A 20,709-nucleotide genomic window follows, 5' to 3' on the forward strand; every position below is an offset into this window, starting at 1 on the left:
GACCTAGCATCTGAGGCTGCACATTTGCTTTTTGCACAGTTCCTCTCTCCCTTGGGGTGACCTCCTGAAAAAAGATAAAGAAAGAAGCTAGCATACTTTACCGGTGTGTTCTGTTTGTCCAACAAATATCTATGGAGCCCTGGTATGTGCCAGGCACTCACTGTGCTGGGTGCTGGGGAAATAATGGTGAAGGATGCCAGTCTGGTGAGAGAAACAGACCAGTAGGCAACTAATGACAGTGTAGGCTCAGGAGTCCATCCGGGTATGTGGGAGCAGGGAGGTGGGAGGGCCCATTCACCCCATTCAAAAAGAACTCCACTTAAAAAAAAATGACATGATTTGGAAGTTTCTAAGAGAGTAAGCTTAAAAGTTCTCATCACAAGAAAAAAATCCTAACTATGTGAGATGATGGATGTTAATTCAATTTATTGTGGTGATTATTTCACAATATATACATATATCAAGTCATCATGCTGTGTACCTAAAATATTATATGTCAATTATATCTCAATAAAACTGGAAAAAAGAAGATGCATGTAAGGCAAATAAATGATATATTCAAAGTAAATGCTTTCACCTACACACACACACAAAAAAAAAATAGAAAAAAAAATGACACATGAAATGCTTTAATTTAAATGATTAAAATAAAATTCTCTAAACTCTAAGTCACTTTTCTTTTCAGGGGTTTTACCTTACACGGAACTATAAGCAACAAATATCAAGTCAAGAGGAGAGAATGGGGACCAATTTTCTCGTCATCACCCCTTGAGAAAGCACTTAATTTCCACCACCTCCCACTCCCAACACCCCTTTCCTCAGCCCCACTCCCTGGCAAAGTCAACAAAAATGCCAATAAGTAAGACACAGGGATGAAACAGTTTATAAAATTTCATCAAGCAGCTAAATTTAAAAACAAAGTCTGATTGCCATCCCTCTGAGAGAAGTGAGCAAGTGACGATGTGGGGATGAATGAGGGAAATTGTGGCAGGACCTGGGACCTCTGAGATCCCAGCCGCCACAGCTGCAGCCCAAGTGGCTTGGCGAATGCCCAGAAGCAGCTCTGGCTCGAATGGGCCAGCATTCTGCTCCCTGGGAAAATCTGGCAGGACACGGGGAAGAGGCCTTCGGATAAAACATGGTGGCGTTTCCACCGAATGTGGATGGAGGAAGAACCTTGGAGATCTCCTCTTAATGTCTCATTGTTGTCCTGTGTGTTAAAAAGGGAGAGAGAGGCTTGAGCTGGTACCCTGGGCACTCGCACAATTGGTCGCCTTCATGGCACTCAGGTAATTGCTACATTTCTGGGAGTGGCTGTGGTAAAGTAATGGGTTCTGGCAAGTCCTCCTTTCCTTCCTCTGCCCAAAATAAAAGAGTAAATTAATTGTCCAATTTGTATATTTTGAGAACACTTTGAGCAAACCCAGCATTCTTACATCAGGCAGCAATTTGGCCTCACCAGGCTGCGTTAACCATGAGCCTGAAGAAAAAATTTGATTTCTTGATTTGTGAAGAAATCATTCTTTCATGCACCTTTTGACTAGATTTCCAAAAATGAACACTATATGTTTTCTCTCATTTCGGAGGGGAAAAATATCTGCAAGGAAAATTTGAGTATGTGTAACATCCTCCATGATCCAACCACCATGAACCCCTCATCAAACATTCTTTTGCAGGAAACACCCTTCAACCTCAAAGCCATCGCAGGAAGAATTCTGAGGGAGCGAGAATGGGAGGTCCCGATGGCTCGGCAAGTAAGTCTCCGTCCTGACGGCACTGAGAATTACTAGGGTGTGCCTCCAGCAGAGCCCTCTTCCATACATTCCGAGCCTGGGACGACATAGGAAGAGCCCCGGTGCCAAAGTAAATGAGGCTCCTCCCTGGCGTCGTGCCAAAGCCCTGGATTTAGACCACAGCTGAAAGGGCCCTTGGAAAACTTTCGGAAACCTCCCCTAGGAAGATGGAAGAAATTCACACACTATCCCTGTGTCCGGTGAGACGGCGCTGAATCTGCTCTGCCAGCAACTGCAGGGCTGTGCAGGGAGCTGCAGCTCTTGGACGTGAGGCTTCGGCTCTCCTGAGGAGGCCCCTGCAACAGATACCTGGGCTGTTCTGGAAGTAGTAAGCAATTCTGAGGCAATGAGCCCAAATGTGGAGAAAGGGGGACTCTCTTATCAAAGGCTCAGGTCCCCAGCCTAGGCTTAGGACAACTTCTAATTTCTCCCATTTTATCAGCCTTCCCCTCCAACCCTACAGATTTCCACTGTTCCAGAAACACCCCTTTGAAAAATAGTTTCAATTTGGCACCTGCGGTGGAAGCCAAGAGGCGGGTTCTTTGAACTAAGCTAGGAATGGCATTGGTCAATGGGGAAAGGGTTAAATTACCCTCAGAAAAGCTATGCAAGAGGGCAAGTGGGTGGCGTGGTCCCATCTTCTGATGTTCCTTGATGGCCCAGATGTGGCACCTCCAAGCCCTAGCCTAAGACCTACCCATGTGACACAGAAGTGAGCGTGGGCAGCCCTGCTCTTAGCTGCTTTCCTAGGTCTTGCCTCATCCCCCCACGGCCTCCTGAGGGAGACCCTCATCCTTGCAAATTGGGATTTTTCTAGATCTGCTTTCCTAGACCAGCTGCACCCAGATCACACTGGATGGGAAGGATGCCAGGGGAGAGGCCAGTGCCTGTTAAAAGTCCCTGATTCCTGCCATGTGACTCCATTCAATTGTAACCAGAGCTCCCAATCCGGGCGAAGCTTGAGTCCCTTCAGAGTTTAGCGTCTGAGCTCTTATAAGCCTGATGAAGCAGGACTTTAAGGAGCTGCCAAAAAAAGATCAGCTAGTTCTCTGTCTAGGTGGATATACCAGTCACCCTGTGTAGTCTCTTGAGTGAGAGCTTGAAGTGATTCTGTGTTAAGGTAATTAGTCACTAATTACCCTAGGACACTTGTGTCCTGAACAACTAGGTGTCCTTATATCCCTTGTTATGCAAGGTGGTCACTTAGATGAATGTAAGTAAATTTGAATGGGGACTGAGTTGACACCTGGAAAAAGAAGAGGCATAGACCCCTAACCTTTTCCCATCCGAGAGCGCAATGTAATAGAACTTCTCAGATGGGCTGACATGTGTCAGATGGGAAAGGACAGCAGGGACCCCCAACAAGGAACCCAGTTTCAGGGAAGCATAAGTCTGGATGACAACCTGGCCCAACTCCCCCACCAGAAGGTCCGTGTGAGGGGCTGGATCTGGCTGATTGTTTGAGGTTCGAAGTGGCCCCAATAAAACCATCTATGCACAGAGAGCGGGGCTGAGTGTAAAAATCCCCTTAGGGGGCTTCAAGCCTCAGACAGACATAACTCTGGAAAGAAAGGTATTGCCCTTTGTCCTCCCTGAAAATAAAATACCACTATGGCTTTAGTGTTCATTTGGAGTGAAAGCAAGGACATACTGAACGATAGGGACACCGTTTTCAACAGTGACCCCATAACAAGGAAATGATGGCAGGAAGTTGGAGCCTGTCTGTGGTAGGCTGGCTTCCCAGGCTCTAATCTTAGCTTATTGTTTGGAAGCATGACAGGCCTCTGTGAGCTGAGTAAATCCTGGGACGCTTGGGCAATTTTTTCAGGGACACCTTAGGAAGAGACACAGGATGCTCTGTAATTGGGGCAAGTGGGGACTGAAGCAATTAAACTTAATAGAAAAAGACTATCCCACGTTGGTAAAGGACATCAAACTCGTTAGTTATTTTCAGAGATGGATAAAGCTCAAAGCTGTTGGTAGCATTCTCATAACTCCTGTGACTGGCTCTTTAGATGAATGACATATTTAAGAACATTGAGGAACATGCGTGATAGCAAAATCCTTGAACAGCATTTCAGCCAATTTGTGTCACTGTTAAACATGGTATTGAATTGATTTATGAGGAAGAAATAACTACCATATAATCTAGCAATTCCACTTCAGGATATATATATCAGAAGGAAATGAAATCACTACCCTGAAGTGTCTATCGACAGACAAATGGATAAAGAAAATGTGATCTATCTATCTATCTATCTATCTACCTGTCTACACACACACACACACACACTAGAAGGCTATTTAGCCATAAAAAATAAAATCCTACCATTTGTGACAATACCAATGGCCCTGGAGAGCGCATTGTGCTAAGTAAAATAAGCCAGAGACCGAAGCCTACTTTTCAAAAGCCTTCACGGTATAATGGGTGTTTTCCATCTGCCAACTTGGCTAGGCTACTGTTATGAAATTATCGTGTTCCCCCCAGAATTCATATGTTGAAACCCCACCCCCAATGTGATGGGATCTGGAGGTGAGGATTTAGGATTAAAGTCCCTGAAGGTAATTAGGATTAAATGAGGGTGGAGCCCTCAAGAAAGGGATTGGTGTCGTTACAAGACTCCGGGAGAGCTTGCTTTTTCTTTCTCTTTCCACCTGGTGAGGATACAATGAGAAGCAGCTGGCAGTCTGCAACCTGGAAGCAGACTCTCACTAGAACCTGACAGCATTGGCACTCTGATCTCGGACTTCCAGCATCCAAAACTGTGAAAATTAATGTCTGTTGTTGATAAGCCGCCAGGTCTATGGCATTCTGTTATCGCAGCCTGAACTAAGACAACTACAGGCCTCAGTTTTTCAAACACTAACTTAGATATTTGTATATGTGATTAAAATTCCTCTCAGTTGTCTTTAACTAAGGGAGACTAAATCTGGGTGGGCCTGATTCCATCGTTTGAAAGGCCTTGACAACAGAGCTGAGGTTTCCCCGACAAAGAAGAAATCCTGCCTGCGGACAGCAGCTGGAGCCCACGCTCAAGGGCTGCAGCCTGCCGTTTTCAACAATGTGTCCTGTAGACTTCAGACTTGCCCAGCCAGCTCTGCAATCGCAAAAGCCAGTCTGCAATAAACCTCTTAATATGTATCTCCTACTGGTTCCACTTCTCTGGTGGAACGCCAACAAATACACCAGGTGATATTAATATGTTGCTCAGGCTGAGAACCAGGGAGCTCATTCAGCAGTGGTTAAGCCAAAGGGTATCAACAAGACAATAACCCAAGGTCAACTCTCATCTCTTTCACCTACACCTCTGTAACTGCAGGTCCCTCAGCTGTAAAATGAGATTCACGGTGTCTACTGCCCAGTCACAGTGTGAAGGTCAAATGCTCTCATGTATATAAAAGTTCAGTGAGCATCTGGGCGGAATGGTGGCTCTCATGTATATAAAAGTTCAGTGAGCATCTGGGCGGAATGGTGACCACTGGTCTTATAATGTCAGACTATTTCGGGGCCATGAGCAATGAAATGCCATTCAGACAGAAAGTGAGCCTGGTTTTCCATCTCCTTGCTTGACATCTAAAGTTTAGGACTTTGGTTTAGAGTCCCCTAAACATTTTCTTCCCCCAATTTGCTCATATGGCAGGCAGGAGGACACATGGTGGCACCAAGCATACCGGGTGCAACAAAGGGAGGTGGGTTACCCAGCTCTGGTAATTAAAAGAGTAAGAAGGCGGGGAGCCAAAAGCTCCACAATGTTTAGTTAAAGCGGATTTTACATTTTACCTGTCACCCATCAACATTCTCCAATGGTGTTTTAGTAGATGGTGGGGTTACAAGGCTCGAAGTCTCACTGATGACTTAGCGAGTCCTGGAGGTCTTGCTCTCCCTCCCGTTGGCGCCTTCAGCTCCCTCTGGCTGCGCTGGGTGGGCACTTTCCTCCCTGGGAAATTCCTCCTCCTCTCCTTACCTCCCGCCCTGCACGCCGTCAGGTTCGCCTTCAATCTGACACATCAGTGCCCTCTGGTGGCCGCATGCTGCAATAACTACACTCTCTGCAAGACTTTTGCTGGAAGCCGCTCTGGTAAATTCTGGCTTGCTATGATTCCTTTTTAAGCTGGGGATGCTCACGTGTTCCATGAAGCCAATCTGCCTCTATCGATTTACTCTGTGTATGACCTCAGCTGATCCTGTCACCTCTCTGGGTCTGTGTTTCCTTACATATAAACTGAGAGGGTTAAAATAGATAATCTCCAGCTTTAATATTTAGGATTCGAGGGCTTGTGAATCAGGGACAGTCATTCATTCAACAAAAACGGTGTCAAGTGTAGAGGTTCAGGCTCATCAGAGAGCAAACCTGTGAATTTGTGGGCTTTAAATTGCAGCAGGAGGAGACAGTTAATAAGCGATAAATGTAACAAAGAAATAAAGTACATAGTACGTTAGAAGGTGATCAGTACCACGGGAAAATAGAGCAGGTACAGGAATCGGGAGTGGTGGGTGCAATTTTAGATGATGGCATCAGGATAGGACTCTGGGAGTTCACCTCTGAGCAGACACCTGCGGGAGGAGGGAGATTGGGCGGGGAGTTAGTCATACAGATTTTCCAGGGAAGAGCATTCGGGTAGAAGAAAACCCGTAAGAAGGTCTGAAGTGAGAGCCTGACTGACATGTGTGAGGACCAATAAGAAAGAGGGAAGGCTGGGCTGATGGGTGTGTGGGAGACCTTTACATAGGAAAGAGGGCACCTTTACATTGAAACTTGTAGGCCCTCGCAAAGAATTTAGCCTTGACTCTGAAAGAAAAACCTGGAGGGTTTTTGGCAAAGGAGCAGCAAGATCTGCCTTATATTTTTACACGGTCTTTATTAGTCTGCTAGCGCTACCCTAATAAAACGTCATTGGCTTAAACAACAGAAATTTATTTTCTCACAGTTCTTCTGGAGGCCGGGAAGCCCACGCTGAAGGTTTGGCAGGGTTGGGCTTCTGGCGAGAACCCTCTTCCTGGCTTTCGGAGGACAGCCTTCCCACCGTGTCCTCACATGATAGAGAGAGAGAGAGCGTCCAGGTAGCTCTTCGTCTTCTTAGAAGGGCACTAATCCCATCGTGGGGACCCTACCCTCAGACCTGATCTAATCCTATTACCTCCCAAAGGCCCCATCTCCCGATCATCGCATTGGGGGTTAGGGCTTCAGTACATGATTTGGGCGGAGACACAAACATTCAGTCTACAGCAGTGTCACTCAGGCTGCTGTGCGAGCTGGAAAGCAGGGGGAAGCATGTGGCGACAGAACAATCCAGGTGGAGCAAAGCAGAGTCCCTGCTCTCATGGAGTTTACCCTCTGGTAAAACAGGGATAATAATAAAAATGACCCCTTGCGGTTGATTGAATGAATAGAGTATGTAAATTGCCCCAACAAATGAAAGACTAGAGGACATTTTGAGTGGCAGACTCCCAGTTCTACAGAAATAGAACTGTAGAATAGTCTTATAAAATCATAGAATGACGTGTTGCTTCCACAGCAAAACGCCGCCTCTGAGTTTTTATTCTTTGACCTTATTCTGGAGCCCAGATGCTGAACCCTACACAACGACAAAAACGGGATGGTGCTGGAGAAGGCGTGGTTACTCTAACGAGCAGGGAGCTGGGACGGTATCGTAACACGTAGTTTGTCCTTCTTGTAATAAGCATCCTCTTAGTTAAAAGCATTACGTTTCTTCTTGAGTAATAGATATTTGAGATGACTTCTTTTAACTCTAAGTGGGCTCCTTGAGGTGGAAAGTTAACCACAGAGAGATCATCAGGTAAGAGAAGAGGTCCTGGGATGGAAGCCTGGTGGACATGTTCCTGAACATTCAAAGGTGGGAGAGGCAACAGCTGTAGAGACAGGGAGAGCAAGAGCGGGCAAGGAGGAGGCGCAGCAAGGGAGCGAGGTAGGAATCGGCAGGCGGAGGTCCAAGGTGGGGCTGTGAGCAGGACCTGGCCATCGGGACATTGCTGCCATCAGTGGCCTCGGAGGATTTCAGGGAGCAGTGGGCTGGGGACTATATGGAGGGTAAAGAAGAGACAATGAGAGCAGGAAAAATATCCTGGATACCTGCCTGTGAAAAAAGAGAGGGGTAGATATTTACGTAGACCAGGGAAACATGGAGTTGAGAGAGAGTTTTTCAAGTGAGGAATGGTTAACATCGGTCTAGTGGGGACGGAGCTTTCTTCACAGGTGAAACCAACCAATGACTCTAAAAGCGAGAAAGAAATTGTTTTGGAAGCATCCCCTGCATCCTACCACAAAGGCCCTCGATCTGGGGTTCTTCTCAAGGGTAAGCTGCCTGGGATAGCTTTCAGGCGGGGCTCTGCTGCTACATCAATATAGTCCGAAAATTGAGCTGCCGGAGGGTCATCCTGCCGGCATCCCTTCCCCACCTCTTTTTTTTTTTTTTTGACTTAGGCTGGATTGATTGACTGATTGATTTTTAATTAGTTTCAGCTGTGCAAAACAATGTACTAGACATTTCACCCCTCACGAAGTGATAACCTCCCTCCCCCAATCTATTGCCTCTCTGCGCTGTATACCTGAAGCTGAAGCTGAATAATATTGTATGTCAACTATGATTTAATATATATATATATATAGTCACAGGATGTGGAGTACAGCATAAGGAATAGAGTCCATGGAATTGTCCCACCTCTTCTGTCAATGCCCTTCTCCCACCTCACACACAAAAGCATCCATCTTAACAGCTTGTGAAAATGGCGGGGGCTCCAAACGATAGGGCTGGCTTGAAAAAACTGGCATTGCAATGTCTTCTATAATCCAGGCAGCCCCCTACCCCGCCATCCATCTAATGAGAGACATTTTCAATAACACTTTAATTTTTATCCCTTATCATTATCAAAATAGTGATATATCTGTACATTACAAAATTGATTGATAATAAAATTATGAAGATAATTAAACCCAGAGGATTTCTTTTTTTTTTTTTTTTACAAATAGAGCCTAATGATCAAAAGAAATTAAACTTTAACTCATAAACATTTTTATCACAGGGGAATATGACAGGATGATCAAAAAGGCTCACACATAAAAATATATTGCATGAAAATAGAACTGTGTGGAGGAAGTAGAATAGATACAGGATTTCAAAGGAGAAAAGGAGAGTAAAAATTTTAATCAGCTCTTGTGTGTTTTCAATGGACAATGACAGGTGCCAAGCTGCTATGGTAGTTATTTTTCCACTGATATATAGTTTTAAAGTAATGTTGCAGTTTTAGTTTAAAACGCAAATACAGTAAGCTAGAAATGTGGCCTCACAACTATTCAAACCTATGATTCAGAACTTTTGGAGGGCAACTTTTAAGTGTGCAAGAAAGCCCTTAGTTTTTGAAGGCTGTTTGGGGTACATGAGCAGAAACGTTTGACAGCCATCGGCATAAGGGATCACAGGAAGGCTGAACGAGCATTGGCAAGGATGGGACGGCATAGGGCACCTCAGTCCCTGGGCTTCGTGGGCTCTGTGGGCACCACCACTGGCACAAGTCAGCCCCTACCCTATTACACACCTGACTTTCATTTAGCTTGAGCCCAGTTCTGGGGAAAGGGAGGCTGAAAAGGGCTGGCATGAGCTGTGCTCACTGTTTGGAGGGGCCTGGGAGACACTGAGTAAAGGTTGCAGCAGGATCCCTTGAAATGTGGGGGTGCAATTCTCCCAAAGTTAATGCAGTGTGATTATTTTTTAAAAGGCAGTTTGGGTCGGTCTGGGAAGGGGAGTAACAGCCATTGCAAACACGTTCAAGGGGAAGCTACAAAGAAGTGAGGTTACATGATGGCTGGGGGGGGGGGTCCAGAACAGATCCTGAACACAGGGACAGGGATTAGACAGGTGGAGGGACTCCACTTATGTCATGGCTGGAGCGAGGAGGACTAGGAGAGGGTGCGGGGAGTTTGCACGTGGGCTGAGAGGAGGTCCAGAGGGGAGGCCCGATGGATAGTTTCCAGTGTTTCTATGAGGAGGGGGAAGAGATATCCACTCGGGATGAGGGCCAAGTGGAAAAGGAGTTTCGGGATGCTGGAGATGGTATTCTCTCAATTATTTTCTTGTCCTTTTCAAGACTTTGTGTTTTTAAGAGTCTAATGCGGGCCGTCCGGGTGGCTCAGTTGGTTAGAGCACATGCTCTTAACAACAAGGTTGCTGGTTCGACTCCCACATGGGATGGTGGACTGCACCCCCTCCCCTCCCCCCGCAACTAGATTGAAAGCAGCGACTGGACTTGGAGCTAAGCTGTGCCATCCACAACTAAGATTGAAGGACAACAACTTGACTTGGAGCTGATGGGTCCTGGAAAGACATAATGTTCCTTTCCCCAATTCCTCAACACTGTTCCCTTCCCCAATTCCCCAATAAAATATTTTTTTAAAAAAAGAGTAACACTCTCAGCGAATGGGCACACAATTATAATCTACATACCTACTACCTCCTCTGGCCTTTTCTCCCTCTAGACAGTCAGTCTCCCCTCTGGGTCCCACAGCCCTTTGTACACAACTCTTAGGGCTCTGACCACTTTCATTACCCAAGTGTTGAGGACGAAGGGGATGGCAGTAAATTCTAGTCTTAACTACGATGGCTCCCACACATGTATCCCACACAAGTCCTTCCATAGTGGACTCAAACATGATTTGATAGGCCTTCTTAAGGTGTTTTTATTAGGGTGCACGAGAGGTCACCGCTAAATTCCCTTTTCAGAGTGTTCTCTGACAGTGTTGGAAGAACTGGAGTGCTTTCGAATGCTGCTGTGCACAGTCCCCTGATGAGGTGTCCAGACCGACACCTGAGGGAGTGTTCCTCCTCCTGTCTAGCTCTCACTCTCACATACTCGTCAAGGAAGCACTTTGTATATAGTTTGTTCTGAGACGCTCCTCATAGCTAAGAGTCAAGATAGTCATTCCAAGGCCAGAGCTGTGTGGTTAGAGAATGACGACCACCCTTCTCTTTTCTCCTTTCCCTAATCAGATTTATGTTCTTTTCCAACTTTTAAGTGAATTTCCTAAGCATCTCTAAGTAAAACGAGGTTAGAACAAACACCAAGAATTAGGTCAAGGCTTTTAAGAATCCTAAGAAAAAAGTATCTTCTCTGAGCTGAACTATTGAATCGGAGTCAGCTTGAGAGAAGTAAGATGTGAGGTCTATGGTTAGTCCTTTAAAATAATGCAGCATTCCAGATGAACCCCACTCTAAGAATCTATGAAATATCACCATTTACAAAATGGGTCGGGGGGAGTGGGGAGTAAGAAAATGATTTATAAATAAAACCTGTGATGGTCAAGCTTCCTTTAATGAAATCCACCGGTGGATTTAGTCTACCAGAATTTAAAGTACAGTTTTAACATAGCAATTCCACATGCTAAGTGATATGTGTACAGGAATATTCATAACAGCTTTTTTATAACAGCAAAAGGTTGTCCTTTCACAGGGTACTGGCTTTAATAAATTACGTGCGTAATAGAATACTATGCAGCCTTTAAGAGAATGGAAGGGCCTTGACATGGCAAGATCCCCAAAATATACTGAATTTAAAAGCAGGGTGAAGAGGTATAAAGAATATGCTATCATTCCTGTAGAAAAATACATATGCAGGTATATTTGTAAATACACAGGGCATTTCTGAAAAGATAAGCAAACACTGGTTATAGTACTTACCTGTAGAGAAACAGGTGGTTGGGGGGAAGGGGAGGGTGATTTTTTTGTTTTAAGTGCATGTGTTACCTCCTGAAAATTTTCTATTACAAACACACTCCCACCTATTACAAAACATGTTTTTATATCAATGTGGTACACCCGTGTTGAAAAACAGGATTGTTGCCGATTAACTTCTAGAATAGCCCAACCTAGACTATTTTTGTCAATCGAAAACATGGGTTCTGTTAACTATCATATTGGCAAGTCAACCATCTATGTGGCCTCAGAACTCTTCATTTGAAAATGGTGGGCTCAGACTAGCAGGTACTTTGAATCTCTTTCTAGTTTAAGATGTTGTGATTATATGACTCCATTATGCAATATTTGAAAAAAATACAATAAATTCGTAAAGAGAATCAGTCCATGTCAGATGGCGAGGGGTTATGTGACAGAAGTAACTGTATATATTTTATTCTTAAACCACATAAATTCCCTTTCATTTCTATTCCATTTGTATTTCAAATACCCAAGGAACAAAAGAGGCATATTCAACTGAAGAAATTTATTTACTTTTTTTTTCTAGGTACATAGATGACATAATTATAGACAAGTTTTGATACATAGGAAAACCCTTCTGTCCTTTCTCTTTGCTAAATGAATCATCACAATAATTTTTACAATTTTTAAAACAATACACAGCTTTCTTGGGCTGAAGCAATTGCAAGAACATATTGGTACTGGTATATTACAGCTACTTACAATGTTTAAGAACAGCAATGGAGAAAAATAAGTTATTTAAATATTGATTTCATATACAGAAAGTGCAATGTTGTTAGTTGTTATATAACTTGCTTGACAGTTTCCTGTTTTCTCTATCAATTTAAAATCAAGATAACTTGGACTCAGACTACTATATTTATTTTTCTGAAAATAATACAGTACACACATGCAGCACTGACTTGGTGAATTGACTTCTTTTTGCTGCAGTTATGAAAGCAAACTTTGCTATGTCAGGAACTGATTTCCAATAGACTAGTAATTTCCGATTTCACCCACACCCGGGTTCAGGACAGAGACTAGGGCTTCTGACTAAGGCAAAGCCATGAAAATCTATCTCCCACTTGGCTATGTGGGAATGTAAATAGTGGTTGGGGCTGGCCGCGTTTCCTTCTAGACAGCTTCAAAGTAAACATTTACACAATTGATGTGTAGCTACCTGAGCTGAACTGCCTTTCCAGGTTTCTTTTGTGCTTTCCAAAACCAATTTTCACCATTCCTCCACCTTCTGTACCAAGTGCAACTGATTAAAATTAGGTATTGCTGACACCTGTCTCCTACCCTCCACAGGCAGCCCCAAGCCACCTCAGTCAATGTCACACACAAACACCGAGGCTTTTCTAGGATCAAATGAAATGTGTAAAGCAAAAGAAGACCACCAAACAAATACTAACGATTAAAAAAAAGAAAAAAAAAGATTTTAAAGAGCACAATAAAGTAAAAACAATCTCAGACCCCTCAGATTAGGAAGATCTTCCCACCGTAAATTACTCATGGTCCCTGAATTAGATTTTTCTACGCAAAGGCAATGATTTCCAAAGAACTGTGACAAAAACACGGTTTGGCATTCTCAAAAGCTCAAGGTCAGAAAATTCCCTTCCCACGTGCCACTTTTACTTAAATGAAAATGTTACACAGAACATGAACTAAAACTTGGAAATTCACATGAGATTGCTCCTTCCGCTTTGTTACCTCTTATATGACTTTTATGTGGGGTTTTTTTTTTTTTTGCTCAAACTATGAGCAGGATTTTTCAGAAAGCAGGATGAGGGTCCATTTGACAGCACCCATCTCCACCGGAGCACTTGCAGTTTCAGTGATGTGGTTATCGGAGAGCCCTGCAGCCTCGTTACTTTCCAAATGCGCTATGCTGACAGGAAGGTCACAACCAAAGGTGACAAAACTGGGCTGTTTTTAAGAGTTCAATAGAAACTTGGTAGCTTCAGCTTTTTATTCTAGATTTCCACAACTTCCTCACATGGCATCTTATGGAAGGTATTACTGAATATATATTATTGTTTAAAATGCACACCAAAGCATGAAAAAATATATCACCTGAGAACGTCCTTTTCCTCAGAAACATGGATACAAGTATATAAAGCAAACACTAAAAATGGCTTTGTAATTAATGACATTACTTTTTTTTTTTTCCCTGAGGGAAATCATTTGTTTTTGTGAGTAGATGAAATATTACAGAACTTTTCTGATCAAGGCTTTGTGTTCAAAATGTTTCTATTTTAAATGATCACATTCAAAGCTTAAGAATGCTGCATGAGAAGAACGTAAAGGGAATTCATTTTGTACGCAATGGAAACCTTAACATATTGTTTAGTTGTCTAAATTTCTGTTTGCTAGAAAATCAGACACAAGACTAAAAGGATAGACTAAGTGTTTGCTGAAATCAGCTGGAAAACAACTGAAAATATGCAAATACTTAATACATGGGTAACGTGGCTTGCCTGGCTCCAAAATGAACCTTTATTTGAGTTAAAAGAATTGTCTAAAGAAGAAAAACATCTTAATTGTAAAACTGAAAAAAAAAAACACCAAAAAAAAAAACCACTTTAAAACATCTTATAAACTACTTCCCTTTAAAAAAAAACATCTTTCCGAAATAGTCACCCTTACCATGACTCTTTGCAAAGGTGATCTGTTAGCTGATGACTGAATTATTGGAATGGACATGGTCAGGGGTCCAAGTCAATACTGCAACACGATGACCGACACGATAATGATACTAAGCTGATTACAATGGAAGGTAGTTACTATAAACACACCCACACACCCACACACACTCGCAGATACACACGTCATATCTTTGTGAATTTCAAATAGTTGGTTTTTTTTTTACTGGATTTGTAGTTAGTTTAAAAACTGAAAGCCAACATGAAATTTGTGCCTGATAAACACCCCTACAAAATAAACCACGTTGGAATGAGACAATTAGAAAAGCCCATTTTTGCTGAAAACATCCCAGATATGTTAAATGGCAGTCTACGCTGAAGATTTGGAACTATGGTTACAGGGTGGTGAACGCTAGTTAGATAACTGCTTAAAAGCTTATATTAAGGCAAATAAAAGCTGATTGCTAGAAAGCAATTAAAATGTCTCTTGTTTATCTAAAGGAGAATAGGACATTTTTTTTTTCCTAGTGCAGCCAGATTTTCTTACTTTTGAACCAATGAGCATGGTCAACAGTGTACAATCACTCCCGAGTCTGTGACTTTGGCCTAACTAAGCCCATCTGGCCCTCAGGTAGCCTGCAGGGTGATAGACAGAGCGCAAGGGCACTACCAGAAACAGGCTGCCCCTCCCTCTGCCCCCAGTCCTCTCCCAGTGTCCCAAGACAGACTGGAGGCATGGCATTTGTGGCAAGTTGGCATCTTGGTTCTAGCGTGTTCTGAAAATAAAAATAAGCGCTGTCTTTTCTTTGAGGGGAGGGAGAGTGTCAAAGAGAACTGCACCAATGTTCTCAGGGGGGCTTTTCTGGAGAAGAGAGGGTCACCGGTCCCGTGCGACGGTTCCGTGCTGCGTGGCCACACACTTGGCCTTTCTTCTGGATCTGGTCTGCATGTCCAGCAAAGGGGAAATTGCATCAGCGTCATAAGCACAGTGAAAGGGTGGCTCTTGTCCAGGGAGGTCCAGTCAAGGCCTGGCTACATGGCCTCGGGGCCTGGCGGCAGTTTGAAGAGTCTGGCTGCAGACACGAGCTTGCTTATGTGTCTCTCCTCTGTGATGCCGGCCTGCTGAAGGCAAGTGTGGGACAGAGAAGGCACTTGGCCCAGTGAGCTGAAGCCCGCTTCCGTCAGGGTGGTGGTGTACATGGGCAGGCCGATGGAAATCAGCCAATCCGACACGGACGAAACACATCCGGGAGAAAGGGGCTTTCTACAGATTTCTGTGAGTCCGCCACTTGGGATCTGGGTGAAGAAAGAAAGCAATTTTATAAAGATTGCATGTGCCTTTGGAGGGCTACTTCTCGCACTCCTAAAAGGAACACTACTAACATAGTCCACTGTTAGACTATCTGAAAGCGATGGTGCTAGAAGATGTCAGAGGTCAAGAGCAGCATGGAGGAGTCTTTCTTGACTTCTCAAAGGTGAGACAAATTTTCAAGGAACTGGTTTGAGCTTCTAGAAGGTACCTGGAATTAGATGTAACCTCAATTATGTGTCCAAGTTTCCAAACTGTAAGCATTTATATTTCTGGCTATTTTTTCCTGTGACATGTTCTTCAAGGAGAGAGCCCTAAGGTGATGGAAGAGGCAATACTGTGCGATAGTGTGAGAAGTAAGATAGATACTCAGCGGGTAGGGTGTTTGTTGATAAAGTAGATTTTCCACTATATTTTGAACCTACATTAATGACTGGAAGATGAACATTTTATCGATACAGTTAATAAAGAATCTAAAATATAATAATACCAAGCATTGGCTAGGGCAGGACAATGAACATTTATAGTGGACTTCTGGGAAGACCAAGCACTACACCTTTCAGAAAGGTAATTTACTATCAAATGTAATTCCCTGAGATTTTGTGCAGTCTTGATGAAGGAAACCCTCTTATAGGAATGTATCCTCATAAATTAACCTTGGTTGTCTACGAAGATTTATTTAGGATGTTCTTTACCACATCACTTTAAAAAACTGGAAAGAATCTAAGTGTTTCACTGGCTACACTAGGTCACATTCACCTACTAGAACCCTTTGAAATATTGACATATGACAGAATTTGTAGGAGCAGAGCAATAGATTCATGTTCTGATAAGGGAAAACAATCGAGTTTCAAAACTGTGCACTTACTATTGTATACCTACAGAGACATGACTAGACGGACTTAACTTTTTCATAGTGCTGGGATTATGGACAATTTTTATCTTTTTCTTTCCAAAACTGAATTTTTCAAACTTTGCAGGTTGATTAGGTATTGCTTTCCCCCAGGTGTCTCCCTTCTATTGCTATAATGAACCGCGGGCTACTTAGCGGGTTGCTGGTTCCAAGCGTGACCTTTATTTAAGCTCTGTAAGTAAATGGACTCAAAGAGCAGGGAAGGGAGACCAGACGTGCCCACTGCTCACCGCCATGCGGTGCTGCTTCCGAAGCAGCTTCACGCGGATCTGGTCCATGCTGGTGGCCACGTCCCTCTCAGGCTGATCCAAGTCTTCTGCGTATCTCTGAACCAGGGCTTCAGGGATCCCACAGCGGCCGTGCTGTGAGGGAGAACAGAAATGTGGTATCTGGGGTTACTGCAAGGATCTTTTTTCTTTCTCCAAAAACAACAGACATAAGGTAGGGTAAGACATGTAGCTAATGCAAAATCATCACCAAGTGTTTTAATTTGAAGTGAATGTATTTTCTTCAGCGTCTGCATGTTTTAGAGGGAATACTTTTACATCTTTATCTTTCAGGCAGTGATGAGCTCTAGGAAAACGTTTTCAAACATAATTAAAGCAGAACACAACCATCCTATATTTTGGGGGCCAATGCCCTCACCTCACTCTTCCTGATCATTTTGCAAAATGTTATGGAACACAGTCACCCGAACTGCAGGGCAGAAAGGCAAACTTCAGCTCTAGAGACTGTCTACTGCGACTGCCTCATCTATTCAGAGCTGTTCCGCCCACGTCACCAGGCCAGCATTTCTTGTAGAGTAGAATTCTCACAAATTTCCATTCAAAAGGGTTTATTCCCTGGATATTAAGGAGGAGGATCTTACTGTAAGGCATTCATGGTCACAGAATTTTATAACAGGACTTCCAGGATGGTATTATGACCGTATGATTGTATTATTTCATTTCTATGAGCAACAGACATCATCTGTCTTAAAAGTCACTGTGGTATTATTAGTAAACCTATTCTTTTGTGCTGTTGTTTTCTACTGAGGAATGAGTTTTCTTTACAGATCTCAATGTTTTGGGTACAATGGGATTTCCACATAATCTTCTGCACCCCTCCCACCCCCATTACCCACACAGACAACTGTACAATTGTTACATCTGAATAGGGCTCTGCATGTCTTCAAAGTAAGTTCACATTTATTTGTTCCTCCAAGGGGTAGTTATGCGGGTTATTAATTCTATTTTACATCTAGGAAAATGCAGTGAGGACTTGTTCATGGCTCACAACGTGCACGTTAGGACATGAAGACTAGAACTCAGGCCTGTCCTGTCCACGAAACCATGTGTTTCAGGAAGCTGTTCTAGTGCTGACTGATAGTTCTACCTGCAAAGTACAGCTGCCAAAAATGAAGAACAGACAGGCAAAACAGAGAGGGGAAAAAAGATGAAAGAAAAAGGAAAAGAATATCCAAGGCTGTCTTTGCATTTAATCTGGACATTCCCCCACCCCCACCCCGACCCTATTCGTACAACCGCCCAGCGGCCCAGCACAAGCGGCAGAGGCCCCTGCTGTGGACCACCCCGTGCTCTCCCGGGCAGAACAGCCCCCGCCTCTAGGCTGGCCTCCGGGGGCAGCTGGTGTTCCTCTCACCTGGATGCCCGACTTATAAAAGCAGAGGCCCGTGAAGTGGGGCCAGAGCCATTGGTACCTTATCAGAATATGGCTCCTCAGTGAGATCGATGCCTTCGGCTCCTAACTTGTCTTCCGTGAGCATTTCCAGATCGACTCCCCGAGTGCAGGAGATCTTCCTGGTCAAAGCCGGGCCCAGCTTCACGCCGTGTTCCTGGAGGCTCGCGCTCTCAGGCAGCTCTGAGAGCCAGGGCGGTGGCCTCGCGGTGGGTGGGCTGCCCGGCTCCTGCCCTGAGGGAGGCCTAGAAGCCTGAGGGAGATGACAGTCGCTGGGGCTGGGGCCGCTGGGGCCGCCCTTCTTCAGAGGCAGGCACGGTGCATCGAGGGCAGGCGGGTGGAGGCCGTTGGCCAGGCGCTCCCTGCTCTTCTTGGCGGGAACAGGTGGTGGCTGGGCAGGGTGTTTGGCCTGCGTTCTGGCCTCAGGGCCCCTCTGCTCACCTTCTTTGGTGCCTGGGGGGTGATGTGTTCCTTCAAAATCAAGTCCCTTTCTGTGACCCTCGAGAGGAGTCCTCATTAAACTGTGTCTAACTCCGGGAGGCTGAGCATCATAGTTTTTGGGCAAACATGGCGGAGGTGTCACGCCACGTGAAGAGGCTGTTATCGAGCCCCCCAGTTTCTTAGTAGTCATTTTCTGAGGTTCAGAAAATCTCTTGCTTTGGGTCAGTAGCAACGCCTTGTCAACAGCAGAATCTCGTTTGGGGCTGTGAACCTTTGCGACGAACGGGGTTGTCTTTTGTGGCACTTCTGGTGCAATCTGAGGGGAGGGTTCTGTCACTGCACTAGGCACATCTTTTTCAGCATCAGGCTCTCCTTGAAGGTCATCCAGGGAATGGGATCGGGGCCAAGTTTCCACAGGCTGGGGGCCCTCCAGGGTCTCACAGCTCCGACACATGGAAACGGGGAGGCTCCTCCGGTTTTTATTCAAACCAGTCCCACATGGCTGGTCACAGCGCTTGGAGGTGTGAGGGGCCAGACCACCGCCCAGTCTGCCGTCCTCCCCCGGCTTCAGTGAGTCCACCGACTTCGGTAAAGGCAAGGTTGGGTAGTTCCCCAGCTGATTCCTGTTGAAAGACTTCAAGCTGGACTCAGTTGGTGACTTGGCAGAGAGAAGGCCAGTTTTCCGAGTCTTGCCTGCGAAGACAAGGAAATATTTTACAATCACATCTGAAAAGGCACATCAATCAAACGGCTGTATAACGGTGTGCTACCATAATTAAAATCTCTAACTCCTAGATCCCACTGTCGAATTACATACACTAAGGACAGGAAATCACCCTTTTGTGACTTTGGGGGATACCGGGTTATTATGGTCCTGTTTTTATTTTTGGAAAGAATTCTTGGTCTTATGAAAGGACTCAGGGAGACTGAAACAGAGTTACATGGTAAAGAAAGATGCTGTGTCAGGCGGGAAAATAAATCGAGGCCTAATGTCTGTTCCTAGTTGCCATCAGTACGGAAAAACGTTGCTTGTCCACACCCCATTTAGAAACCACACTGATAGGGTCTCTGACTAGTGAGTACCATTTCCCAAGGTCATGTTTGCAAGAGGAGGTGGACTGGGTTCTGAGGCAGGGGCTATAAATGATGCCCTCTGAGGTTCACAGGTGACCACTGGCTTCTCAAACGCCACCTTTGTCCAAGCCCTCCCATCTTAGTGTGTTGTTCACGTATGCAAAATAAATGAATCCTAGACACACTCATCCGACCTTGGCATAAATAAGGGAACACGCTTAAGTGAGTAATTTGCCTGAGACAATCTATAAAATACTGACATGGTTCTAATTATCAGCGAAGCAAGAGCCCTGATTGAAATAAACTGTCAGGCTAATAATTAAACTATCAACCACACATAATCTACTTATTTGACAGTTGTTGATTGATGTTAACTGCTACTAGAGCTTGATAAGCTTTACTGAGAATTACTAGCTATGGATCAGACACTGTGCTAAATGCTTAGCGACTCTCTCTCTCTCTCGCTCTCTCTTTCTCTCTCATTAACTACTGTTACATTTTTGGTTACTACCATGTTTGGTGTGTGCTTTGACACTGGGCTGAAGCTGAAGGGAATGCCTCAGATGAAAAACATATGAGCCAAGGCATCCTAGAAAAAGATAGAAATATTAAACTCACACCGGGTTTGGAAGGTGCAAAGAAACAGCTGGCTCTGATCTCTGAAAAGCCACTGTCTTGCAACTAAAGGTTTTCTTCCCAGTGTGTTGTTTCGGTAAACATTTGTAATTAAGTATTGTAATTTAAAATTCTGACACCTCCCCATTCAGCAATAAATAAATATTTCAATAAAAAAGCAGCAAGGAGAAATTGGGTGGCGGACTGATTTGATTGGGAGAAGAAGAAAGGGTGTGCATAGTGCCAACTCTCAGAAAAAAATGGACACTTTGGGGTAAATGCAAGACATTCTCTGAAAAAATGTCTATGTGCATGCTGCATAAATGAGAAAAGGAACAAAAGAACAGGCCTAAACAGAAGTGGTCTCAGAGATATAGAGGAACAACTGATGGCTGTTAGTTGGGAGAGGGTGAGAATGAGGGAGAAGGGGAAGGGGTTAGACAGCATAAATACGTAACTACAATATTGCCACAGGGACATGAAAGACAGTTCAGGGAATATAATTAATAATGTTGTAAATATTTTGTAGGATGTCAG

The 20,709-nt window shown here is 44.3% G+C and overlaps 1 protein-coding gene across 11 annotated transcripts in view; it reads right to left on the reverse strand.

The window, feature by feature from the left end:
• Window positions 1-12,009: 12,009 nt before the first annotated feature.
• SASH1 (SAM and SH3 domain containing 1) overlaps window positions 12,010-20,709 on the reverse strand; it is a 256,467-nt gene continuing 247,767 nt past the window's right edge. For all 11 annotated transcript variants that reach the window (XM_019638923.1, XM_019638924.1, XM_019638922.1 and 8 more), the window contains 3 exons: window positions 18,065-19,176; window positions 16,596-16,727; window positions 12,010-15,439 (listed from right to left, as the gene is read on the reverse strand). In XM_019638923.1, coding sequence (XP_019494468.1) covers window positions 15,176-15,439; window positions 16,596-16,727; window positions 18,065-19,176 — 1,508 coding nt within the window. In that variant the 3' untranslated portion in view covers window positions 12,010-15,175. The remainder of the gene's footprint in view (window positions 15,440-16,595; window positions 16,728-18,064; window positions 19,177-20,709) is intronic.

This window comes from Hipposideros armiger, unplaced genomic scaffold (genome assembly GCF_001890085.2).
Source record: "Hipposideros armiger isolate ML-2016 unplaced genomic scaffold, ASM189008v1 scaffold_41, whole genome shotgun sequence".
In the NCBI taxonomy this organism is placed as follows: Eukaryota; Metazoa; Chordata; class Mammalia; order Chiroptera; family Hipposideridae; genus Hipposideros; species Hipposideros armiger.